Genomic DNA, 22,302 nt, shown 5'->3' with positions numbered 1-22,302 from the left:
CAAGGGTTTCCATTTAGAATAGCATAAGAACATGGGAAAATAGCAATGGGCCCATGTATTACACAGTGACTGCAATGGAAGGGCAGGGAGTGGGGGAAAGAAAAAAAGGTAAGTCTGGTGTTGCACAATATAAATGCTTCAAGTTAAAGCAGATGACGACCTGTGTGTCAGGGCCACTGCAGATTATGTTCTCTTTCTAAGGCCTTGTCTACACTACAAGACTATTTCGAATCAACTTAGTTCGAATTTGTGGATTCGACCTTATGAAGTCGAATTTGTGTATCCATACTAAATACACTAATTCGAATTTCTGAGTCCACATTCACGGGGCCAGCGTCGACTTTGGAAGCGGTGCACTGTGGGAAGCTATCCCACAGTTCCCGCAGCCCATTGGAATGCTGGGTAGAGCCCCCAATGCCTGCTGGGGGAAAAAATGTGTCGAGGGTGGTTTTGGGTAACTGTCGTCATTGAACCGTCAATCACGCCCTCACTCCCTCCCTCCCTGAAAGCGCCTGCGGGCAATCTGTTCGTGCACTTTTCTGGTCAGTGACAGCGCGGGCACCACAGCACTGCAAGCATGGAGCCCGCTGCGATCCTTGCCGTTTTCTCCTCCTCGCACTTTATCGTCCACCTCTTCCACATTCAGCTGCTGAGAAATTGGGCTACTTTTCAATGGTTCTGCAAGCACTGGGGGACCATAGAGGACGTTTTACCAACATGAACGTCGGATGGCCGGGCAAGGTTCCTGATGCGTGTGTTCTCAGGAACTGTGGGCTGCTCAGACGCCTGCTGGAAGGTAGTTTCTTCCCGTACCACGAAATAACTGTTGTGGATGTGCATTTGCCTATAGTGATCCTCGGTGACCCAGCCTGCCCGCTAATGCACTTGCTCATGAAGCTCTATACAGGCGCCTGGGACAGCGACAAGGAACTCTTCAAATACCAGCGAGCAGCGAGACCTGTGACTGTTCAGTTTCTTTACAGAGAAGCTGAACCTGCCCCTGTTTCTTTACCCAGTTACTGTTGACTCTCCTCTTCGGTTCAATACCCCGTTCTCCCCGTTTCCCCCACTTCCAAGACACGTATAAAAATAAAATACATGTCACACTCTTACTGAGGAGAGGTTTCTTTATTCATGACTTTTCGTTAAAGGGTTGAAACTGGAACGCAGACTGTGGTGGGTAGGGTGTGCGCTGATGTAAAGACCGCCTCTAAACTCAAGGAATGACAGGCTCCTGCTCCTACAGCGGTCCGCATTGCCGGACTGCTTGTTTCAACGGAGCCTGCCATCCCTCCTTTTTGGGATTCTGTGTGCGGGGGGCTATGTGGCCTTGTGGCGGAGGAGGACGGATACAGATTCCTCTGCTGCGTGACTCAGCGGCCCAGGACAAGGACCGCTGTATAAGATCTGTAACCGCCCTCCCCCGCTAAAAAGTCACATCCCCACCGCCCACACAGAACCTGGAAACCACCTCCCATACCGACCACGGTGCCTACTGACTGCACTGTGTGTGTGACCCGCTGCTGATCCGGCCCCCGTGTCTGTACCCTGGGAAAGGTGCCTGTCCTATGCAATTAGCAACGCACTTCCCCACGCACCCCATTCAAACACAGTCTTCAGTGAAAAAACATGACGGAAACAGTACTTAACAGCAAAGTATTTTTATTACTTAAGTACACAGTTATGGGATGGGACTGGGATTGGGACTTGTTTGAGTCCGGAAGGGAAGGACTTATGCAAACGTAGGGTATGAGAGCTTTTGGTTACTTGAGCACTCTGCTGGGGTGCAGTGACAGTATTCACGGCCCAGGGCGGGCATCCTCCTGGTTATTTAGGGTGAGGGGGGTATGTGACTTTGTGGCGGGGGAGGGCGGTTGCAGAGATACTGCCGGGGGCTCTGTCCTGCAGCGGTCCTGCAGAACATACACAAGTCGCCGGAGCGTGTCCGTTTGCTCCCTCACTAGTACAAGCATTGCTTGAGTCGCCTGCTTGTGTTCCTCACGCCACCTCTCCTCCCATTCGCTGTGTGAGCGCTGGTACAGAGAGACTTTCTCCCTCCACTGCCTCTGCTGGTCCGCCTCGGCTAGGTAGCAGCCCACACATTCATCGAAAATCGTGTCCCTTGTCTTTTTCTTTCGCCGCCTAATCTTCGCCAGCTTCTGCGAGGGGGATGCTGTGGAAGGTCTGGAGACAGTGGAAGCTGTGAGATGGGAAACAGTTAGTGAATTCCTTGCAAAGATACTTTTTTGCGAACAATTAACTGAGTCTAGGCTGTCTCTGTGAATTTTTTGTTGAGACCCCTGTGCCTGCTGTTGCACAAATCATTTGCGCGGTGGATTCTGGGTAAATGTCGCCAGTCATTCCTTCCTCCGGGAAAGCAACGGCAGACAATCATTTCGTGCACGTTTTCCATGAAATGCCCTGGCACACGCCATAGCGTGGCAACAATGGACCCTATTTTGCCTTTTGTGTATGTCACCGTATGTGTACTAGATGCCGCTGACAGAGGCGGACCAGCAGCGCTACACAGCAGCATGCTTTTGCTTTTGCATGACAGCAGCAATGGTTACCAGGCATACTGTACCGTCTACCATACCATGAACTGGTAAGAAGACGGTAATAAGATGGTCATGGTTACCTGTCCTTTTTGCACTGCGCCATTTGGTGCTGTCATAAGTGCCCCTGGCCGATCAGCCAGGGGCGCAAAAGCAAAATTTGGGAATGACTCCCCGAGTCAATCCATCCTTTTTGGGTATCTAAAAATAGAATCAGTCCTGCCTAGAATATGGGCAACTGTACTAGAGAACCACTGTATCATAGAACCAGAGAGCACAGCTGCTCTCTGGCCAATCATGCATAAATTTTGAGCTGAATGCTATTCACAGGGTGTGCTCCTGAAACAACCCCAGCTGTTCATTCCGTTCTTCCCCCAGCCTTCCTGGGTTCCAATACCATTGTCCCCCCACTTGTGTGATGAAGTAATATAGAATGCATGAATAAGACACAGGTAGTCGTTTGTGAGAAATGAGTGGAAGGAAGCCTCCAGCTGCAATGATAGTCCAGAGAGGACATTAAGGGGTGTGGAGGAGGGAGCCAATCATCCCTCTGCTAGTCCAGGGGCAATTGAATCTTTTCTTTACAATGAAGGGTGGGGGCTGATGGAGCTCAGCCCCCTGTTGCAATGATGAGGATGGTTACCAGCCATACTGCACCATCTACCATGAAAAATTAGGACCAGGCGACCTTGATCGACCTGTCCCAAGCAAGTTGGTATGGTTACCAGTCCTTTTGCACTGCCCCATGTGCCAATAGGCTGATGATGAGGACGGGTAGCAGTCCTATTGTACCATCAGCCACCCATGGCGGGGTGGGAGGAAGGATGTTGTTGTTGAGTGCTGCAGCAGCGCGTCTATCTGCAGCATTCAGTACAGATACGGTGACATGTAAAAGAGTCAGAGGATTGTTTTCCCTTTAACTTCTGGGGGTCGGGGGGGTGCGTAAATTGCCGAGCTATGCCCCGACCCACCGCGGACACTGTGTTTGACCCTAGAAGCATTTGGAGCTCAGCCAAGAATGCAAATGCTTTTCGGAGACAGCAGGAACTGTGGGATACCTTGCGTCCTCGTTCCCCCCCCTCCCTCCATGAGCGTCCATTTGATTCTTTGGCTTTCCGTTACGCTCGTCATGCGTGCTGAGTCTGTGCTATGCCGTCTGTCCGGAGATATTTTAAAAATACTTTGGACCAGGCGTAACATTACAGTAATTCCCCTACTTAGATGCAGGAGTCTCCGAGCGAGATAACCGTGAGGACGGGCACTGAAGGAGATAGAGAGCGCATGCTGCGTGAAATCTAGCACGAACCACGGACCTATGCAGCCGTGCTCTGGGAGGCAGTGCTCCCTGAATACCGCATGAAAGCCTCACGCGGAAAAGTGTGCTATCACGGAGCACCCAATAAGGCAGCTCTCCCCAGGAACCTCCTGCTGATGCTTATCCATTAACGGCAGGAGAGCTTCGTGGAGATCTCCCAGGAGGATTTCTGTTCTATCAAAATATATAGAGAGACCTCCTTTTCACACACTTCAGATTCCTGTTATATTAAGAATAAAAGTTAACATTGTTAAAGCACTTACCGACTGCTCCTACCCCTGATTCAGGATCCGGGTTCATGGCCGGGGAGGGTTGGTAGGGGATCTCCGTGACGGTGATGAAGAGATCCTGGCTGTCGGGGACACCAGCGTTGTAAGCACTGTCGCCTGCCTCGTCCTCCACAAACCCTTCCTCATCTTCCCCGTCCGTGAACATCGTCGAGGAACTGTCCGTCGACACTGTCCCATCATCAGAGTCCATGATCACTGGTGGGGCAGTGGTGGCAGGCTCCGTAGCGTCCGTTGGCCGCTTTGATTTTTTGGTAGGCTTGTCTGGGGTCCTTGATTTTCACGCGGCACTGCGTTGCATGACGGCTGTATCCTCTGTCTGTATCATGGCTTTGGAGACCTTCTCGTAGGTCTTTGCATTCCGTTTGTTGGAGCGCAGCTCCGAAAGCACAGACTCCTCACCCCACACACCGATCAGATCCAAGACTTCCCGGTCAGTCTATGCCGGGTCCCTCTTTCTATTCAGAGATTACATGAACTCCTCTGCTGGAGAGCTCTGCATTGCTGCCGGTGCTGCTGAGCTCGCCCCGATGTCCAACCACAAAATGAGATTCTAACTGTCCAGAAAGGAAAAGGAATTCAAATTTTCCCGGGTCGTTTCCTGTGTGGCTGGTCAGAGCATCGAAGCTTGGACTGCTGTCCAGAGCGTCAACAGAGTGGTGCACTGTGGGATAGCTCCCAGAGCTACTAAGTTCAATTTCCATCCACACCTAGCCTAATTCGAACTAGCCATGTCGAATTTAGCGTTACTCCACCTGTCGGGGTGGAGTACCAAATTCGAACTAAAGAGCCCTCTAGTTCGAATTAAATGGTTTCCTGGTGTGGATGGTTGAGCGGTTAGTTCGAATTAACGCTGCTAAATTCGATTTAAAGTCCTAGTGTAGACCAGGCCTAAGAATGGCAACTAATTTTGTTACAGATTACCCATAATCCTCATTTATTTTAATAGGCTGGTTCTGTGCAAGGGCAATGTTGTACTCATTTTTTCTCGTCATCAAATGGGCTCAACTGGAACCATGAACCTAGTCTTCAGCTCCTGGTGGCTGGAGTACTCCAAAAGTGAGGGAAGTTATTGCTGCTGCCTAGGGTCCCCCATTCCCTCCATCAACCGATTTAATCCTCGCTTCAAGTATAACATGGCAAAACTCCCATTGACTTCCATGGTAGTAGGTTTAGGCCCATTGATACTGTTCTGTGGGCCAGGGATGCTGCTATTGCTAGAGTGCTTCTCAGCAGGCAGGGCTTGAAAGTATATGGGGGAGGACAAAAAGGGTGGGGGGGGCGCTTGCCTAGGCTGCAGCCACAAACCTGCTCTGTAGTTGACCAACCCCAACACTTAGCCTCAGAAATGGAGTCCTTAACTCCATCCCCAATAACGCCGCTGGAGATATGGGAAATGTCAGGGAGGAGGTGGTGCCTCTCCTAACAACCCATCATGGTGGAAAGACAGCAGGGGATGCAATGAAGAAGCCTGGAAGCCCCCCTGCTCCATCCCAGCACAACGACAAACCGATCCAAAACTGAACTGGCATCCAAGAAGGGGATGAGGGGGCACAGCCTTTAGACAACACTGCCTAAACTCCTGCACTTGGGGCTCAGATTGAGCCACACCACAGCCCCTTTGCTGTCCCAGGCACAGAAAGTAGTTAATATCTGTAGTGAGCGTGCTAGGGTTGCCATTTTTCTATTGGGTTAGGGGGAAAAGAATCCAAACTAAACTCTGCTTTGTCTTACCAGACATCCCCCTCCAGCCCTCAAGGATTCTTCTCAGTTCATCATTCAGTGAGTAAGCATCTGAGCTCTCTTTTCTCTCATTTCCCTCCCTGCGTCTACTGATCTTTTAATCCCCAATATTTTACACCTTTTTACATTCATTTGGTGATCTATTCGGTCTCTCAGACATAACAATTCCATTATCTAATTTGTCTACACTGGACTTCCTCTATGCCATTTATACAGACATCCGTAAATGATCCCACATTCAAATAAACGTGTTGGATGAAATTCTGATAAGTGAACTGAATTCATATGAACATCCTCTCATGCATATGAAATCAGACACGCAGACACAAACAGTTACATTCATTTCAGTGGGTGGAGTTCCTCATATCAACATGGGCATTCCTACTACTGTGAAGCAGCTTACCACCAAACAGCAAGTAGCAAACAAGCGGACTTTAGTATTGGCAACAGGTCAGACATCTGGATGATACAAAATAATCCCTCATTAAAGATTATGCAGATTTGGATAATTAATTTTAATAGCTCAAAATTATCCTTGACTTAAACATTGGTCAGACAGTTTTTTCAATAAGGAAACTTTACGACCCAGTCATTATAACAATAGTGAATAGAAATGAATTTTGTCCAGGGAAGTGGCATATCAATGTTTGTACCTTTATAAAATCAGATTATTGGTCTATCTAGTACAGGGGTCAGCAACCTTTCAGAAGTGGTGTGCCGAGTCTTCATTCATTCACTCTAATTTAAGGTTTTGTGTGCCAGTAATACATTTTAACGTTCTTAGAAGGTCTCTTTCTATAAGTCTATAATACATAACTAAACTATTGTCGTATGTAAAGTAAATAAGGCTTTTAAAATGTTTAGGAAGCTTCATTTAAAATTAAATTAAAATGCAGAGCCCCCTGGACCAGTGGCCAAGACCCAGGCAATGTGAGTGCCACTGAAAATCAGCTCGCATGCCGCCTTCGGCACCCGTGCCATAGGTTGCCTATCCCTGATCTAGTATTTGGAATGTCTATCACTCTCCCAGTAATTTTGTAGTATTTAAAATGATCATAAACTCCTCTCCCTGCCCTGCCCAACCCTGAATTCCTTGCACACATTATACTTCCACTGAACTCAGTGGGAGTCTTGGCAATGGAAGGAATAGGCCTGACAACAGCAAGTGAAAACGTTGCAAATGTCTTTCCTCTCTGCTCTCTGAAAGACATACAGCATTGATCTTTCCTGCATGTCAGCAAATCTCTCTGAAATAGTTTGGAGACAAGCTAGCAGCACACAGACACCCGCTGTTGAGCAAAGCACATTCTCCTGCAGCTCATTAGCCACCCTTTGTGAGACATTCAAAACCAGTTAGCGAAAATGATTTTAGCTGTCCCGGTTCACAAAGAATGTTATTTGTTTCAACAGCTGCTTCAGATGCATGTCTCATATGGACTTTTCAAAAGGTAAGCTCCCTCCCCCCACACCTAATTCTGCAAAGCTAAAGTTAATGCAGACACCTATCCTCAAGGGACTAATGTGGAGTAAATATATAATGTTGTGCTTTTCTAGTTTAAGACACTGAGTTTGTTTTAGCCAATAGTGTTCTATAAAAAAGTTTTACAAACAATAAGTGAGTATACAATAATTAGAGGGCATAACACTAATCTGACAGTATGGTAGAATATGATTGATTTACATAAGCTGTAAAACTGTCACATGCTTGGTGAGACAGAATCAAACAGTAAAACATCTATCTTTTTTAATGCAGATCAATTAAAAGTAGAAAGAGACCTTTTTTGGTACCAAAACAGAGAGAAACTTGTTTTTAGTTTATTTAGTTTTCAGTAGCTGGATATACAACCTTACCAAATTCTACTCATTCAGGGCAAGAAACTGCTACAGGTAAATCATCATTATTGGAAAACATGGGTAAGTAGAGGGTGACAAATACCGTATTGTCCCGAGTATAGGCCGCACTTTTTTCCCCTAATTTAAGTCTTTAAACTAGGGGTGCGGCCTATAAGCGGGATCTTGCCCAAAAAAAACCAATAAAAATACTTTCAATCCCAGCCGTGGCGGGGAATCAGAGCGCTCCGGGCTGCCCGCCGCGGCGGGCAGCCCGGAGCCCTCTGATTCCCCGCCACGGCTGGGATTTAAAGGGCTCTGGGCTCCCCGCCGCGGCGGGCAGCCCAGAGCGCTCTGATTCCCCGCCGCGGCTGGGATTAAAAGCGCTCTGGGCTCCCCGCCGCGGCGGGCAGCCCGGAGCCCTCTGATTCCCCGCCACGGCTGGGATTTAAAGGGCTCTGGGCTCCCCGCCGCGGCGGGCAGCCCAGAGCGCTCTGATTCCCCGCCGCGGCTGGGATTAAAAGCGCTCTGAGCTCCCCGCCGCGGCGGGCAGCCCGGAGCCCTCTGATTCCCCGCCACGGCTGGGATTTAAAGGGCTCTGGGCTCCCCGCCGCGGCTGGGATTTAAAGGGCTCTGGGCTCCCCGCCGCGGCGGGCAGCCTAGAGCGCTCTGATTCCCCGCCGCGGCTGGGATTTAAAGAGCTCTGGGCTCCCCGCCGCGGCGGGCAGCCTAGAGCCCTCTGAGTCCCGGCCGCGGCTGGGATTTAAAGGGCTCTGGGCTCCCCGCCGCGGCGGGCAGCCTAGAGCCCTCTGAGTCCCGGCCGCGGCTGGGATTTAAAGGGCTCTGGGCTCCCCGCCGCGGCGGGCAGCCCAGAGCCCTCTGATTCCCCGCCACGGCTGGGATTTAAAGGGCTCTGGGCTCCCCGCCGCGGCGGGCAGCCCAGAGCGCTCTGATTCCCCGCCGCGGCTGGGATTAAAAGCGCTCTGAGCTCCCCACCGCGGCAGACAGCCCAGAGGCCTCTGAGTCCCGGCCGCGGCTGAGATTTTCTTTAAGTTAAAAAAAGTTAAAAATTTAATTTTTTTAAAATAGCACCAAACTTTAAGGGTGCGGCTTATAATCAGGAGCGGCCTATACTCGGAACAATACGGTATTCATGATGAATTTGCATGGTTGAAACATATTGTAATAAATATGTCCCTCGCTAATAATTTAACTTATCAGGGCCCCTTTACCCTGCTAAGTGCTCAAAGAGAAAAGTAATTATGTTAATGACAGACATTTATGGTGCACTTGAGAAGACAAACTCCACCAGACAAAACTATGCAACTCTTGCCCTTCCTAAAAGCATCTTTGAAAGTTGCTGATGTCAGCAGCTGAGTGTAAGTACAGCCTCTCCTCTTTTATCCTGGGTGAGTGGCGATATTGCTATGGAAATCTGCTGCAGTCAGTAAACTCACAACTTCCCAGAGTTGAAAAACAGTAGCTTTATTTACAGGCAGGGGAGTTCCATGACAGCTTTAGCAAAATATGTTTTATATGAAAAAAAGTCACTATCGAAGCGTTATCAGAAAAAAAAATCAGCATATGAAATAGGGGAAAACCAGAGTGACAAATTAGTTGATAATCTGGACATACAATATATACTTATCCCTCCAATTAAAAATCACAGAATGAAAAACTGGCTTTTCTATATTCCCCTTCTATCAGCATGGAGTTGGAAAGAAGGGAAGAGCACTAGTATTTATATAAGAAATACTGTAACTCCTCGCTTAACTTTGTAATTTATGTTCCTGAAAAATGCTACTTTAAGGGAAACGATATTAAGTGAATCAGATTTCCCCATAAGAATTAATGTAAATGGGGGGGAGTTAGGTTCCAGGGAATTTTTTTTCGCCAGACAAAACACGATATTATATACACCTCTACCCTGATATAACGCGGCCCAATACAACATGAATTCGGATACAATGCAGTAAAGCAGCGCTCCAGGGGGGTGGGGCTGCGTGCTCCAGCGGATCAAAGCAAGTTCGATATAATGCGGTTTCACCTGTAATGCGGTAAGATTTTTTGGCTCCTGAGGACAGCGTTATATTGGGGGGGGGGGGTGTATACACACACACACACACACACAGTATAAGTTTTAAACAAACAATTTAATACTATACACAGCAATGATGATTGTGAAGCTTGGTTGAGGTGGTGAAGTCAGAAGGTGGAAGAGGATGGGATATTTCCCAGGGAATGCCTTACTGCTAAATGATGAACTAGCACTCGGCTGAGCCCTCAAGGGTTAACACGTTGTTAATGTAGCCTCACACTCTACAAGGCAGCACAAATGGAGGGAGGGAAGACAGCATGGCAGAGACACATACCATATGTGTGTGAGAGAGACACACATTGCCCCTTTAAGTATGCTGATTCCACTCTAAGTACACTGCCTTTTTAAGTAGATCAGCAAGTTGAGACAGCAGGTGCTGCCAGCAAGCTCCTTCCGTCCTGAGCCCTGTTCTGTCCCCGCCCGCTCTATGATGATGGGGGGGCAGGAGTGGGGGACGGGAACACCCTGACATTAGCACCCCTCTTTCTCTCCCCCACCCTCAGCAAACAGGAGGCTCCTGGGAGCAGCTCCAAGGCAGAGGACAGGAGCAGCACAGGCAGTGGGGGGAGGGACAGCTGAATTGCTGGCAACTGGGCGGCTGCCATAGCAGGGAGCTGATTCCTGGTTCCAAGCCCCCACCAGCTAGCTCCAATGGGCTGCTCTTTCTGCAAACAGTGGACAAAGCAGGCGGCTGCCAAACAACGTTATAAGGGAGCATAGAACAACTTTAAATGAGCATGTTCTCGAATTGATCAACAACATAACAATGAAACAATGTTAACCGGATAACTTTAAGTGAGGAGTTACTGTAACAGCCAGAAAGAGGATGTCATCACCTAACCCTTTACCACGTGGACTCTTCTCTCGAGAACAGCTGTATTTGCGTGGTATGAGTCAGGCTCTCAGTTTGAGAGCACGTGGGTGGCCAATTCACTTGTAAGACAGCCTCTACAGAGGCTGCAGTGAAATTATGGTCACTGTAGGACCTGAGTCTACAGTAGTAAAGATCCTTGTCACATGGGTGGGAGCTTCACAATCACCTAAGTGACAAAGGGGTAGTTGCCTATGATCCTAAGACTTCTTAAAATCCCACCTTTTTCTTTTTTTATTCCTGTTTGCAAAAACATGCATTTCAAGGTTGTTTCCCTCCTCTGCTTCTGAGCAAAGCACTAAGGACCAATGAGCTAAAGGAGAGAGCACCCCAAAATTGCTGAAGTTGTGCAAAGTGCACTTTTGTAGAGACAAATGCAATGATTGGTAACTACTGAATAAGTTGCTTAAGGAGCAAGAAAATTCCTGCAGCTTTTGACCATTTTCTAGAGTACTTTATATACACAGTTCATACTATACCTAAGCAATTGAGAAAACAATCCATATTATGGCTGGTTGATAGTTGTATGAAAGTTAAGTTACAAAAGCTCAGTGACACACTTACTTGCAGTGCAAACTAATGGGCAGAAGTTTTCTTAAAGCCCAAAATCGCATCTAAAATGTTTCCTGTAATTTTAATTTGCACATTGGTGAATCCATATTTCTCCAGTAGTTGCTTATACTCTGAGCCATTTCTCTGCTTTCCTTCAGTCATACTGAGAGACTGTAATACTGCTCTAGGAGGGCGTGTCTTCTCTTCATCAAGCACAATTTCTGCCAGTAGCAAGGCACTTCCTGTGTTTTCAAAACAACAACCAAAAATGGGTCAATAAAATATTCGTAGCTTCCAAACTGCAATGCTGTTGGTTCAAATGCTGTTATAAATGGGGAAGATGTGTACCTAAGATTGATGTTTTAATGAGTTCACTGTGTGAGCCTTTGGACAGCATTTCCCTTTCATTTCTTACCCTGAAGTGGAAAGGTAGTTATTTCATGCTAGGAGGATTAGGGAACTTTCATATAGAAATCAGAAAACATAAAAACGCTGAAACCACCTATGGTTTTATCGCTTGTCAAAGCACATTCTCTCAAGCTAACAATAGACTATTCTAAAGGTATAAAACATGAAGGTGTTGGAGAATTGTCTTAAAGTATTTCATACAGACCAGATGTAATTCTATTTCACAGAAAAGGATTCAAGGCCACTATAGTGACCATTTCCTGCTAGATTATGAAGATAGTAAGGCATACGAGAAAGCAGGCATTCCTCCCTTTGGTTTACAGGGGTGATTCAGCAAACAGCATAGTTACTACTTGAAGTAAAAGTTATCAGCTAATGATATCATTAAGGCCTCCCCTATAAATGTCATCGGCCAATCACAGAGACTCCTTTGCGGCAATATTTAGCCACGAGGTATTCCAAACTGTCCTTTGAAGCAAGCGGCCCTGGTTTTCTCTTACTGCTCTCTACATCCACTGCTTGCAAGGACTTTTTGGCATATCTCCTGTTCTCCATCCTGGCAAATGCAGTTATCATTTGGTTATCACCTTTCTCCTCCTCAGTCCTTCTACTAGTTCCCTCCTCCCTTTGGCATTTTTATATTGCGCATAGGGTATGGTACAGCATATGCAGGGCCATCCCTAGAGGGGTGCAGAGCCTTCGCTGGGGGGGGGTGCAGGGCCCGGGACATAAGCGTCAAATTTCTATCTGCTGGGGGCAGGGGTGCTTCCCTCAGCCCCACCCCTACTCCACCCCTTCCCCCAAGGTCCTATCCCCACCTCGCCTCTTCCCACCCCCGCCCTGCCTCTCCCCCACAAAGTTCCGCCCTCTCCCCCGAGCGCACTGCTCCCTCGCTCCCCTTCTCCCCCCCCCCCAGCGCCTCCAGTCATAGCAAAATGAGAAGGAGAGGGAGGCACTGATCGGGGGGGGGGGGCTGCCAGTTGGCAGGAGGCACTGGGAGGAGGGGAAGGTTGGTAGGGGGGGCTCCTCCTCAGCCCCTGCCTGCCCCCCACCTCACCTCCCCACCCGCCTCCCAACCAAGTGCGAGGCCCCCAAAGCGCTGGGCCCAGGGGGCGGTCACCTCGCTTTGCCGTACCCTAGGGATGGCTCTGGGCATATGTGAGGTTCATATTTCTGGAACACTTCATTATTTTTATTCCGATAACATCCAGAATATGCTAAGCACTATTCACACACAGAAAAAACCCCCAGCCCCCATCTCCTGAAGAGTTTACCATCAAACCCCGATCCTGAAAACATTTATGCACTACTCTCATGAGTTAATATAAGCATATGCGTAAGTGTTTACAGGTTCAGGGTCGATGATGGAAAGCAACACACTAAGGGGGCGGGAGAGAGAGAGACAATCAAAATAGGTATAATTTTTATATAAATGATAGATTTAGAAATTAAATATAAATAAGTGAATTGATGGTTCCTTTGCACAATGACAGCCTTGATAACCTTTTGCTTCTTAGTATGTTGTGCCATAACACAATTTGTAAAGGCTTCTATTTTAACATGGGGAAGAAAAAAATTGATGACAGACGTTCATTTTTAATTGGAGTCGTAAACCGCTACCCATAAAATCCTCCTGCTATTAAGCACTATACTGGAAACACTAAGGCCCTGTCTACACTGGCAAGTTACTGCACAGTAAAGCAGCTTTCTGCAGTGTAACTCCCGAGGTGTACACACTGCCAAGCCACTTAGTGCGCAGAAACTCTGCAGTTGCAGTGTTGCAAAAAAAAAAAAAAAAACCCATCTCAACAAGAGTTGTAATCCTTAAAGCACAGAGACTCCAGCGCTGTATTGGCAGTGTAAACACATTACAGTGCAGAAAGCACTCAGCTGGCCTCCATAATCCCTCAAGTGGCCGCTCTGCAGAGAGTAGGGAAAGGAGGCAGGGGCTGATGTTGGGGGTTCCCCCTGCCTCAGTACTGGTTGCTTCCTGCCACTGTCTGAACTTACAAGACAGCATGCTGAGACACTCTCTGTCCCACAAAACACACTGTCTCTCCCGCCCCTCCACACACACACACACACACACACCCCCAGTTGAAAAGCAGCTGGCAATGTAGTAGGATGGAATTGGGAAACCTGCATCATGTGATGCTGTGCCTGCCCCATGAGGCATTGCAAACTCTTCCCAAAGCACCCTGCAGCCAGTTGCACAGTGGGATAGCTACCCACAATGCACTGCTGTCTTTGCCCAAGAGCTGCTAATGTGGATGCGCTCTACCATCACAAGAAGCTCACCGTGGACACGCAACAGCGGTTTAATAGAAGTGGTATAACTTGTTGTGCAAAAACTTGCCAGTGCAGACATACCTCAAGGAAAAAAAAAAAAACAAGATGAAAAACCCTTACCTGGTTTGCAAATAGCTGATATTTTGCTTAACAATATGTGAATCTTTTCATCATTCAAGTCATGTAGAATTAGTGAAAGGATGTAAAGATCTGCTTCTGGAAGATTATCTTTGAAGAAGTCACCTGTTAGAAAATATATATTTGGTATGATACAATTCTATAAAGCAAAGTGAAAGATATTTAGGGAAAAATGGATGTTTATTTATAGTATGGATGTAGTTTGGGGAAGCAGAACATACAAAGTAAAATAATTTCAGTGTCAGTTTAGTTTTAATGTACATTTGTTTTGAACTTTCTTCTGCTCCAATTAGCAAGTCCATGAAACATTTTAGAAACCAGGAGAGGAACCACAGTTTGCATCCTAAAATAAATAGGGAGCCAGCAGAGGTGATGAGGACAGGTTTTTCTGTATGCAACTTCCTACATTTGCTGGAATTCAGAACTCAAAACTGGTGAGCCAAAGTAGAGAGTTTCAATAGTTAAGAAGACATGAAGTCATGAATAAAGGCTTCAGCACTGGTTATGCACTGTGCTACACATGCAATATTTTGATTTGCAGTTACAGAAGACATGGTGAGAGAAGGACAATTCATGTCAAGAATACTGTGAAGTTAATGAACCATGTAGAAGCCTGAGTCAAGAAATGAAATGGAATTGTGATGGTAATGGAAGTATCCTCAAGCAAGTTAATACGGCATACACAGGAGGAGTGTCCAGCCAGGGCCCCTCGCTGGTATCACTTAAGCCATGTCTCCTCAGTCACCACTATTTTCCACTCTCACCCAGTCTCTTTTTACCCTGCTGTCTTATGAGGAAATGAAGTAACATGCAAGGACCTAAGACTTTCACTCAACATGGAGGATTCTGCCTTGTGCTTAATCTTGTTTGCCCCCAGACATAGCTTCTGCTCACACTTTCGCTGGAGCAGACCAGTGTGCTCTGTCCATGCTGCACAGTGAACCAGGATTGTCAGCCTAATAGTTACCTGCTATGAACATCACTGGAGTTATGTGCTGTCCTGAAGGCTGAAAGCAAGAGACATTTGCAATGACGTCTGGAAGGTCAAATACAGTTACGTTTAGGTTTGGGTATTTTTGTACTAGCTCATGGGCCAGAACTCCAGTGCAACCTGTAGTAAGTAAAAAATAACTAAGTGAACCTTTTCCTTTATATCTGCAGACAAAAGTTCATATTGTACCTTACTCAAATACAATAGCACTAAGTTAAGGATGGGGGTGGCCAAGAGACTCTATAGGGGACTTGGGAGCTAGTGTTGCCTAGTGGACACAGGTCTGGAGTAGGACTAAGGAGACCTAGGTTCTATTCTTGGCTTTACCACTAGCCTGCTGGATCTATGTGGGCAAGTCACTTCATGTCTCTGTGCCTCAGTTTCCCCAAGGTTAATGACATTGACTTCCTTTGTAAACTATGGATGCAGAGCTAGGCATTATTATTACTGGCAATTCTTGTATAGTTTGAATAGTACTCCCGTTAGGGGGCAAAGGATGCAAGGAAAGGAGTAGGAGCTCCAAACTCTGTGGAGGTTCACTGGTAAAAGCAATTCCAACCGTGGACTGCTGGTCCCTATGTGCTGTCCACCCTCCCACCCCTGGGCAGCACAGTTCTCTCAGGAGCTCTTTTTTACACAGTCTTTTGCCTACATAATACGCCCTCTCAGTGGAGGTGCAGGCACAGCTAGGAATAGCATTAACTCCATGCTGATTCCTACAGACAGCATACCCTAGAGAATGGCGGTTCTCCAACTGGATCCCTTTGAAGACTGGAATTGGGACATTGCAGTGCTAAGCTACAAAACAATACCAAATACTTGTGGGGAGCATCTTGGATTTTTATCCAATTAGAGATTTTGCGTCTGAAAGTTTTTAAATTTTCTAAATTCAATTACAATTTTAATTCTAATCCAGGGATCGGCAACCTTTGGCATGCGGCCCGCAAGGCTGAGCCAGTTTGCTCAGACCTGCCGCATCTGCGGGTTCGGCTGATTGTGGCTCCCAGTGGCCACAGTTCGCCACTCCAGGCCAATGAGGGCTGCGGGAAGTGGCGGCCAGCACATCCCTCAGCCTGAGCCGCTTCCCGCAGCCCTCATTGGCCTGGAGCGGCGAACTGCGGCCAGTGGGAGCCGCGGTCGGCCGAACTGGCAATTGCGGCAGGTAAACAAACCGGCCTGGCCCACCAGGCTGCTTACCCTAGCACTTCCATAGTGCTTTTCCAAATTCTTTACACAGGTGGGTAAGCATTTTACAAGTGACCAAGGTCAAGATTTTCAAGAGTGATTAGTCATTTTGGGTGTCCAATAAAAGACACCTGAAAGGGCCCTGGATTTCAGAAAATGCTCTGTAAACCCTCTGTAAAGCAGGCCCCTTTAAAATAACTCAAGTTTCGCACCAAAAATAGAGGCATCCAAATGTCAATCATTTCTGAAAATCTTGACATAATTAACATGTGAAGATCACACAGTAAGGCAATGGAAGAGCTGGAAATGGAATTCCCAGTCCCAGCTACTGAACCACATTGCTTCTCCTGGGGGAAAACCCTTCCCCCGACTTAACAGCCATACTCAAAGTAAATGAACAGTATTTTAAGCTAGTGTACTTCCATTTAACTTCATTTTAGCTTTCTATCAAAGCTAATAACAGCAGAAAATTTACCAGTTAGAGAGCAACAATTGTAATTTTTTATTAGATTTTCTTAAAACTATGATGTATGTATATTTCATTAATTTGTATACAAGTCAGTCTAGTAGCAATACCTCCCAAATCACAGACAGATCTAAATGGTGAAAGATCAAAAGCTGTTGCCACATCTCTTGCTGTCAATTTGGCAATGCTATGCATGGCAGTCATGAAGCGCCGCTTTGCCTCCACACTGTGACAACAGGAATCCTTAAAAACAGAATACAAAGATTTTATTTAAGCACTTAATTTATTGTGATTTAAATAACTGAAAAGATGCCTATCCAAGAATCTCGGTGCTCTACCACACCATTAATACCATAACACAATCTATGTTATTTGCCACTGTTGTTGTAGCTGCATTGGTCCCAGAATATGAGAGCAACAAGGTGGGTGAGGTAATATCTTTTATTGGACCAAGATTGTAGGTGAAAGAGACAAGCCTTCGAGTTACACAGAGCTCTTCTTCAGGTCAGGGAAATGTATGCAGTGTCACAGCTAAATACAAGATTGTATTTAGATTGGAACAGATTGTTTAGCAAAAGTAGTTAACACATTTCTGATCATAGATTTCCATCACAACTTCAGCAACCACCACCCATCCATCAAACTCTCTAGAACACTCCTGCACGTGCATCAACTTCCTGGACACCACGATCAGCTTCAGCAATGGAACCCTACAGACAGCTACACACAAGAAACCCATGGATCACTGCACTTCCATTCACAGATCCAGTAACCACCTTAAACACACCAAGAAATCAGTTATCTACAGCCAGGTACTCAGATACCACAGAATGTGCTCCGAGGAGAAAGTCCGGGATACACACCTTAGCACACTTAAAGCCGCCTTCACCAAATAATGACATTCCACCAGGGAAGTAGATTGCATCATAGAAGAGGCCACCCAAACACCCTAAAAGAACCTGCTTCAATACAGAAGTAAAAAAGCCTCTAGCCTCACACCCCTAGTTCTCACCTATCACCACACACTGGAACCCGTACGGGGTATCAATTACAACCCACACTAAACATCAGAAACAAGCTCCATATAGACCAGTACACACCAACTTTAAAGTGGCACCAGACCCTTCCAGAACAACAGGTGTAAAACCTGCACCCATACCTCCATTACTATGATGATCAATACCCCCACAACACACCTTTTAACATCCATGGGTCCTACACATGTCTATCACAACATGTGGTTTACTTCAAACAGTGCACTAAATGCCGCAACAACTCTGGGGGTGAAACCAGACTCTCAAATGAACTCACACAGAAAAAAGTCAAAAACAGCTCAACACCAGTGGGTGAACACTTTTCACAGAACAAATCACTCCATATCTGACTTCTCAGTCCTCATCCTCAAAAGAGACCTGCCTAACACCTTGAAAAACATGAGCATGGGAGCTTAAATTCATAACTTAGCTAGACCCGAAAAATCATTGTTTTAATAAGACATTGGATTTATGGCTTATTACAACAATTTGTAACCCCCCTTTTTTGTCATATGACTGCAGAGATGTTAACTGTTCACTTCACTTGAATGGTCTCTTATAATAGATTGTTTAGATTAAGTAGTTAACATGTTCTATTTAGCTGTAACACACTAAGTACCTTTCCCAGACCTGAAGAAGAGCTCTGTGTAGCTCAAAAGCTTCTTTCTTTCACTAAAAGATATTACTTTACCCAGCCTGTCTCTAATAACTCAATCTAAGCAGATTTTAAATGGTCAATTCAATAGGAACTAGCCAGCCAGCCATCTACAAGTCCTTTCCACCCCTTCATCATTGTGGGAAGCATACCGTCAGCCCACTCTAAAAACCTGATCAAACAAATGTCTTTTCCAGCATGCTAGGAAGGTCACCAAATGCCGATTATTTTGGACCAAGCTCCAGAGTTCTGGAGACCTTCCAAGAAATGACCAACTGCCCCTCTTTTATAACAATGGGAATCCAGCTTGAGGACCCCTGCTGGCTGGAGCCAGTATGGCACAGAGAAAGAGGCAATCCATCAGGGGATAACAAACTGCTTTCTTTAACCAGTTATACCTGTGGCATATGCATTTATATAATAATTAAGCTCCATTCAAGAGAGCTAGGTGTCTGTTTATACTGTAAACTTATTTTGAGAGAAAGGAGTGAATCTTTGCTTCTAAATTGTTTTTGGGTTGTGTTTTTTCCTGCTATGTTTCCCAATTGTTTTCACTGAATGCTGACATTTATTTATATCTATAATTCTTTGTCAGCAGGAACTTCTTAGCAGGCATTATGTAACTGGAAGTTATACAAAGAAAAGAAATGGCTTCTTAACAGATTGCTTTCCTGGGCTCCAGCAGTGATTTTCAGTGCAGAGCAGAGTATATTTTTGCATTAATCTGTAATTTCAGAGAGGCTAACTGGCTGAGCAAAAGGAGGGAAAAAAAAGAGTCTCAGACAGACATTTGAAGAAGCGAGAGTGTCCCACCCTCTCAACTGAGAAGAGACACAGAGAAAAGATGGTAGTGTAGATGGAAGTAGACTACAGATCATGCTAGAGAAAGGCAGCTAAAGTGTGTGGAGAAAGCCCAAAGAGTTTGGAAAACCAGGAAGGTAGTTTGCAATTGAATTCTGGGCCATCTAAGAAGGAATACGATCTTCCTGCCTGAGGCAGTGAGAAGTGGGAGGGATAGCTCAGGGGGTTGAGCATTGGCCTGCTAAACCCAGGGTTGTGAGTTCAATCCTTGAGGGGGCCCATTTAGGGAACTGGGGTAAAAATCTGTATGGGGATTCGTCCTGCTTTGAGCTGGGGGTTAGACTAGATGACCTCTTGAGGTCCCTTAAAAACCCTGATATTTCTAAGTTTGGCTATAGCATTTCTGATTCCCTGAAGTTTAGAAAAGAGGAATTTGGGAAGACTATCATAGGAAAATGAAATAAGATAAATAAATGCCTAGTAGATAGAGACTCCTTGTGAGACTGTTACTGAGTCACTTACCCTACGTATGCCAGTTTGAGCAACTGTAAAATGAGAATACTTACCTAAATGATGCTGACAGCACTGATTAGCTAATACTTATAAAATGCTAAGTTTATTGGGTGAGAGGAGATAGTCCATGATTTTTAAGAAGCCTCTCACCATCCCTCTAAGCACACCTAAATAAATGTTACACACAGAACAAGAGTGACTGACTGATGTGAAAGTAAACAGACTCAGTCTTACCCTTCAAACATGTGGGTGAAACCTGAGCAAACAGTTGGGCTTTATCAGAGTGTGACCTTGGCACAGTGTACCAGGTGAATGTAGGAAGCACATTCCAGAGGTGAGAGAATGGAAACAGCTGCCCCTGGCTTCCCGATATTCAGACCTAGACCCTGGAAATGAGAGTCCATCAACTGATCTCCACTGCTGTCATGGTGCACAGGGAAGAAGTATATTCTGATCCCCCAAGTTCATGCAAGCACTTGACGGGGTTGCTCAGTGTGCTCAAGTCAATATTCTCCCATCAAGGGCAGTGGTTCTTAACCTGGAGTGCACACACCCCCTGGAGGTGCGAGATGCCCTTTCTGCGGGTGTGAGACATGCCAGATTTTTTTAGAAAGAAAATTATCGAAAACACAAAATTAAGCACAGGCATGTAAGTACAACTACTGTGTATTTATTAACATTATACATTTTTTAACAATTACTGCATTAAATATTAACTGCAAAATTAAAACAGATATATAATTCTCTCTTTCATTCTATAGTTATGATACATCTAGATTTAAAGAACTTACCTACTTCAACGATTTTTGATAAGGGGTGCGAGAACATATTTTTGAGAACCAAAGGAGTGCAGGCTGCAGTAAAGGTTAAGAACCACTGTTGGCTGAAGGCTTTCAATAGGAAGACCACAACATAGGACTGGATGAGGAGACTGCACAGTGTGCCTGCTTCCCATTTTTGTAGCTTTTGAGCCACTGAGAGCAAGCAGCTGTTTGTCTCCCACATTGCCTTGCTATAGTTATGCATGCTACTGTAACCTCTAGAATAGATTGCTTTAATACCTTTTGCATAGGGCTATGCTGAAAACTGCTTTGAATGCATGAGCCAATTTGCTTAGCAGTGTTAACATGTTACACCTGTACCCAAAGACTCTGGCCCCTATTCATTTCTAGGTTCAAATCAAGGTGTTCATTGATCTCAAGGCCCTATATATATTTAGGCCCTCACAACCTTAGGACCTTGAGGTCAATGGACGTTGAGGGTGTCCAACACCTCTCAAGAGGCACTCAGCACCTTGCAGAAAGAAACTTAGTCCCTACAGCCCTCCAAGCTTCTTCTACACAGACAATCCATTAGCTCCTGGACCTCTGCCACCCATGCTGCTGCATGCCCTCTGCTTCCCCATGCCTCCCACATCAACTCCAGCCCCCTTCTGTGACAAGCACACAAAATGTGAGAGAAAATATGGCAAGGGAGTGGCATTTGTGGGATATTTGTAGTGCAAAAAGAATATTGGCAAAGGGATAAATTGTATAGTCCTTGCAAAGCTACAAATGGCATGATATATATGACCCTAATTGCACCTGAGATAGAAATAAATGAGACCAATTCTTAGAGGGAGACTCAAGGGATGGAGAATTCTGAAAATCTTTGACTCAATGCAAGGCAGATTTATAGACATGCTCAGATAAAGGAAGAATAAGTTTGGTGTCAAAGCAGATTCTGGTCAGGAGCAAAGTTAAGCTCAGATCTTGTCTCAAGTGCTGAAATATTTCTGGTCTTCTACTAAAATCAGTTTTGGATGACAAGCTTTCAGGAGAGATGAAGTACATACCTTGTAGATATTAATTCTGGGTTTTGGTAACTATACTGTGACATTTCAATTGCCTCAACACCCTACCGCCCAATCCTGCACCATTAAAGTCAATATGAGTTTTGCCATTGACTTTAATGGGAGAAGGATCAGGGCCTTAAAGAGTCAAATATATTGGTATTTGAGACATTTCTGATTATTGTAATCTAGGAATGTGAATAAATGATCTGTGTGATGATACTCTGCGCTGGTTAGGCCTCAACTGGAGTTCTGTGTCCAGTTCTGGGCACCGCATTTCAAGAAAGATGTGGAGAAATTGGACAGGGTCCAGAGAAGAGCAATAATAATGATTAAAGGTCTTGAGAACATGACCTATGAAGGAAGGCTGAAAGAATTGGGTTTGTTTAGTTTGGAAAAGAGAAGACTGAGAGCGGTCATGATCGCAGTTTTCAGGTATCTAAAAGGGTGTCATAAGGAAGAGGGAGAAAACTTGTTCATCTTAGCCTCTAAGGATAGAACAAGAAGCAATGGGCTTAAACTGCAGCAAGGGAGATTTAGGTTGGACATTAGGAAAAAGTTCCTGTCAGGGTGGTTAAACACTGGAATAAATTCCCTAGGGAGGTTGTGGAATCTCCATCTCTGGAGATATTTAAGAGTAGGTTAGATAAATGTCCATCAGGGATGGTCTAGACAGTATTTGGTCCTGCCATGAGGGCAGGCGACTGGACTCTATGACCTCTCGAGGTCCCTTCCAGTCC

General features: G+C 45.8%; 1 protein-coding gene across 2 annotated transcripts in view; it reads right to left on the bottom strand.

The window, feature by feature from the left end:
• Positions 1 to 22,302, bottom strand: part of ASMTL (acetylserotonin O-methyltransferase like) — a 53,766-nt gene that overhangs the window by 2,872 nt on the left and 28,592 nt on the right. For both annotated transcript variants that reach the window (XM_045004470.1, XM_045004477.1), the window contains 4 exons: positions 16,839 to 16,971; positions 15,054 to 15,197; positions 14,069 to 14,191; positions 11,264 to 11,493 (listed from right to left, as the gene is read on the bottom strand). In XM_045004470.1, coding sequence (XP_044860405.1) covers positions 11,276 to 11,493; positions 14,069 to 14,191; positions 15,054 to 15,197; positions 16,839 to 16,971 — 618 coding nt within the window. In that variant the 3' untranslated portion in view covers positions 11,264 to 11,275. The remainder of the gene's footprint in view (positions 1 to 11,263; positions 11,494 to 14,068; positions 14,192 to 15,053; positions 15,198 to 16,838; positions 16,972 to 22,302) is intronic.

This window comes from Mauremys mutica, chromosome 1, assembly GCF_020497125.1.
Source record: "Mauremys mutica isolate MM-2020 ecotype Southern chromosome 1, ASM2049712v1, whole genome shotgun sequence".
Lineage (NCBI taxonomy): Eukaryota > Metazoa > Chordata > Testudines > Geoemydidae > Mauremys > Mauremys mutica.
The sequence above is the reverse complement of the archived record's forward strand: the minus strand, read 5'-3'. Positions and strand labels throughout refer to the sequence as shown.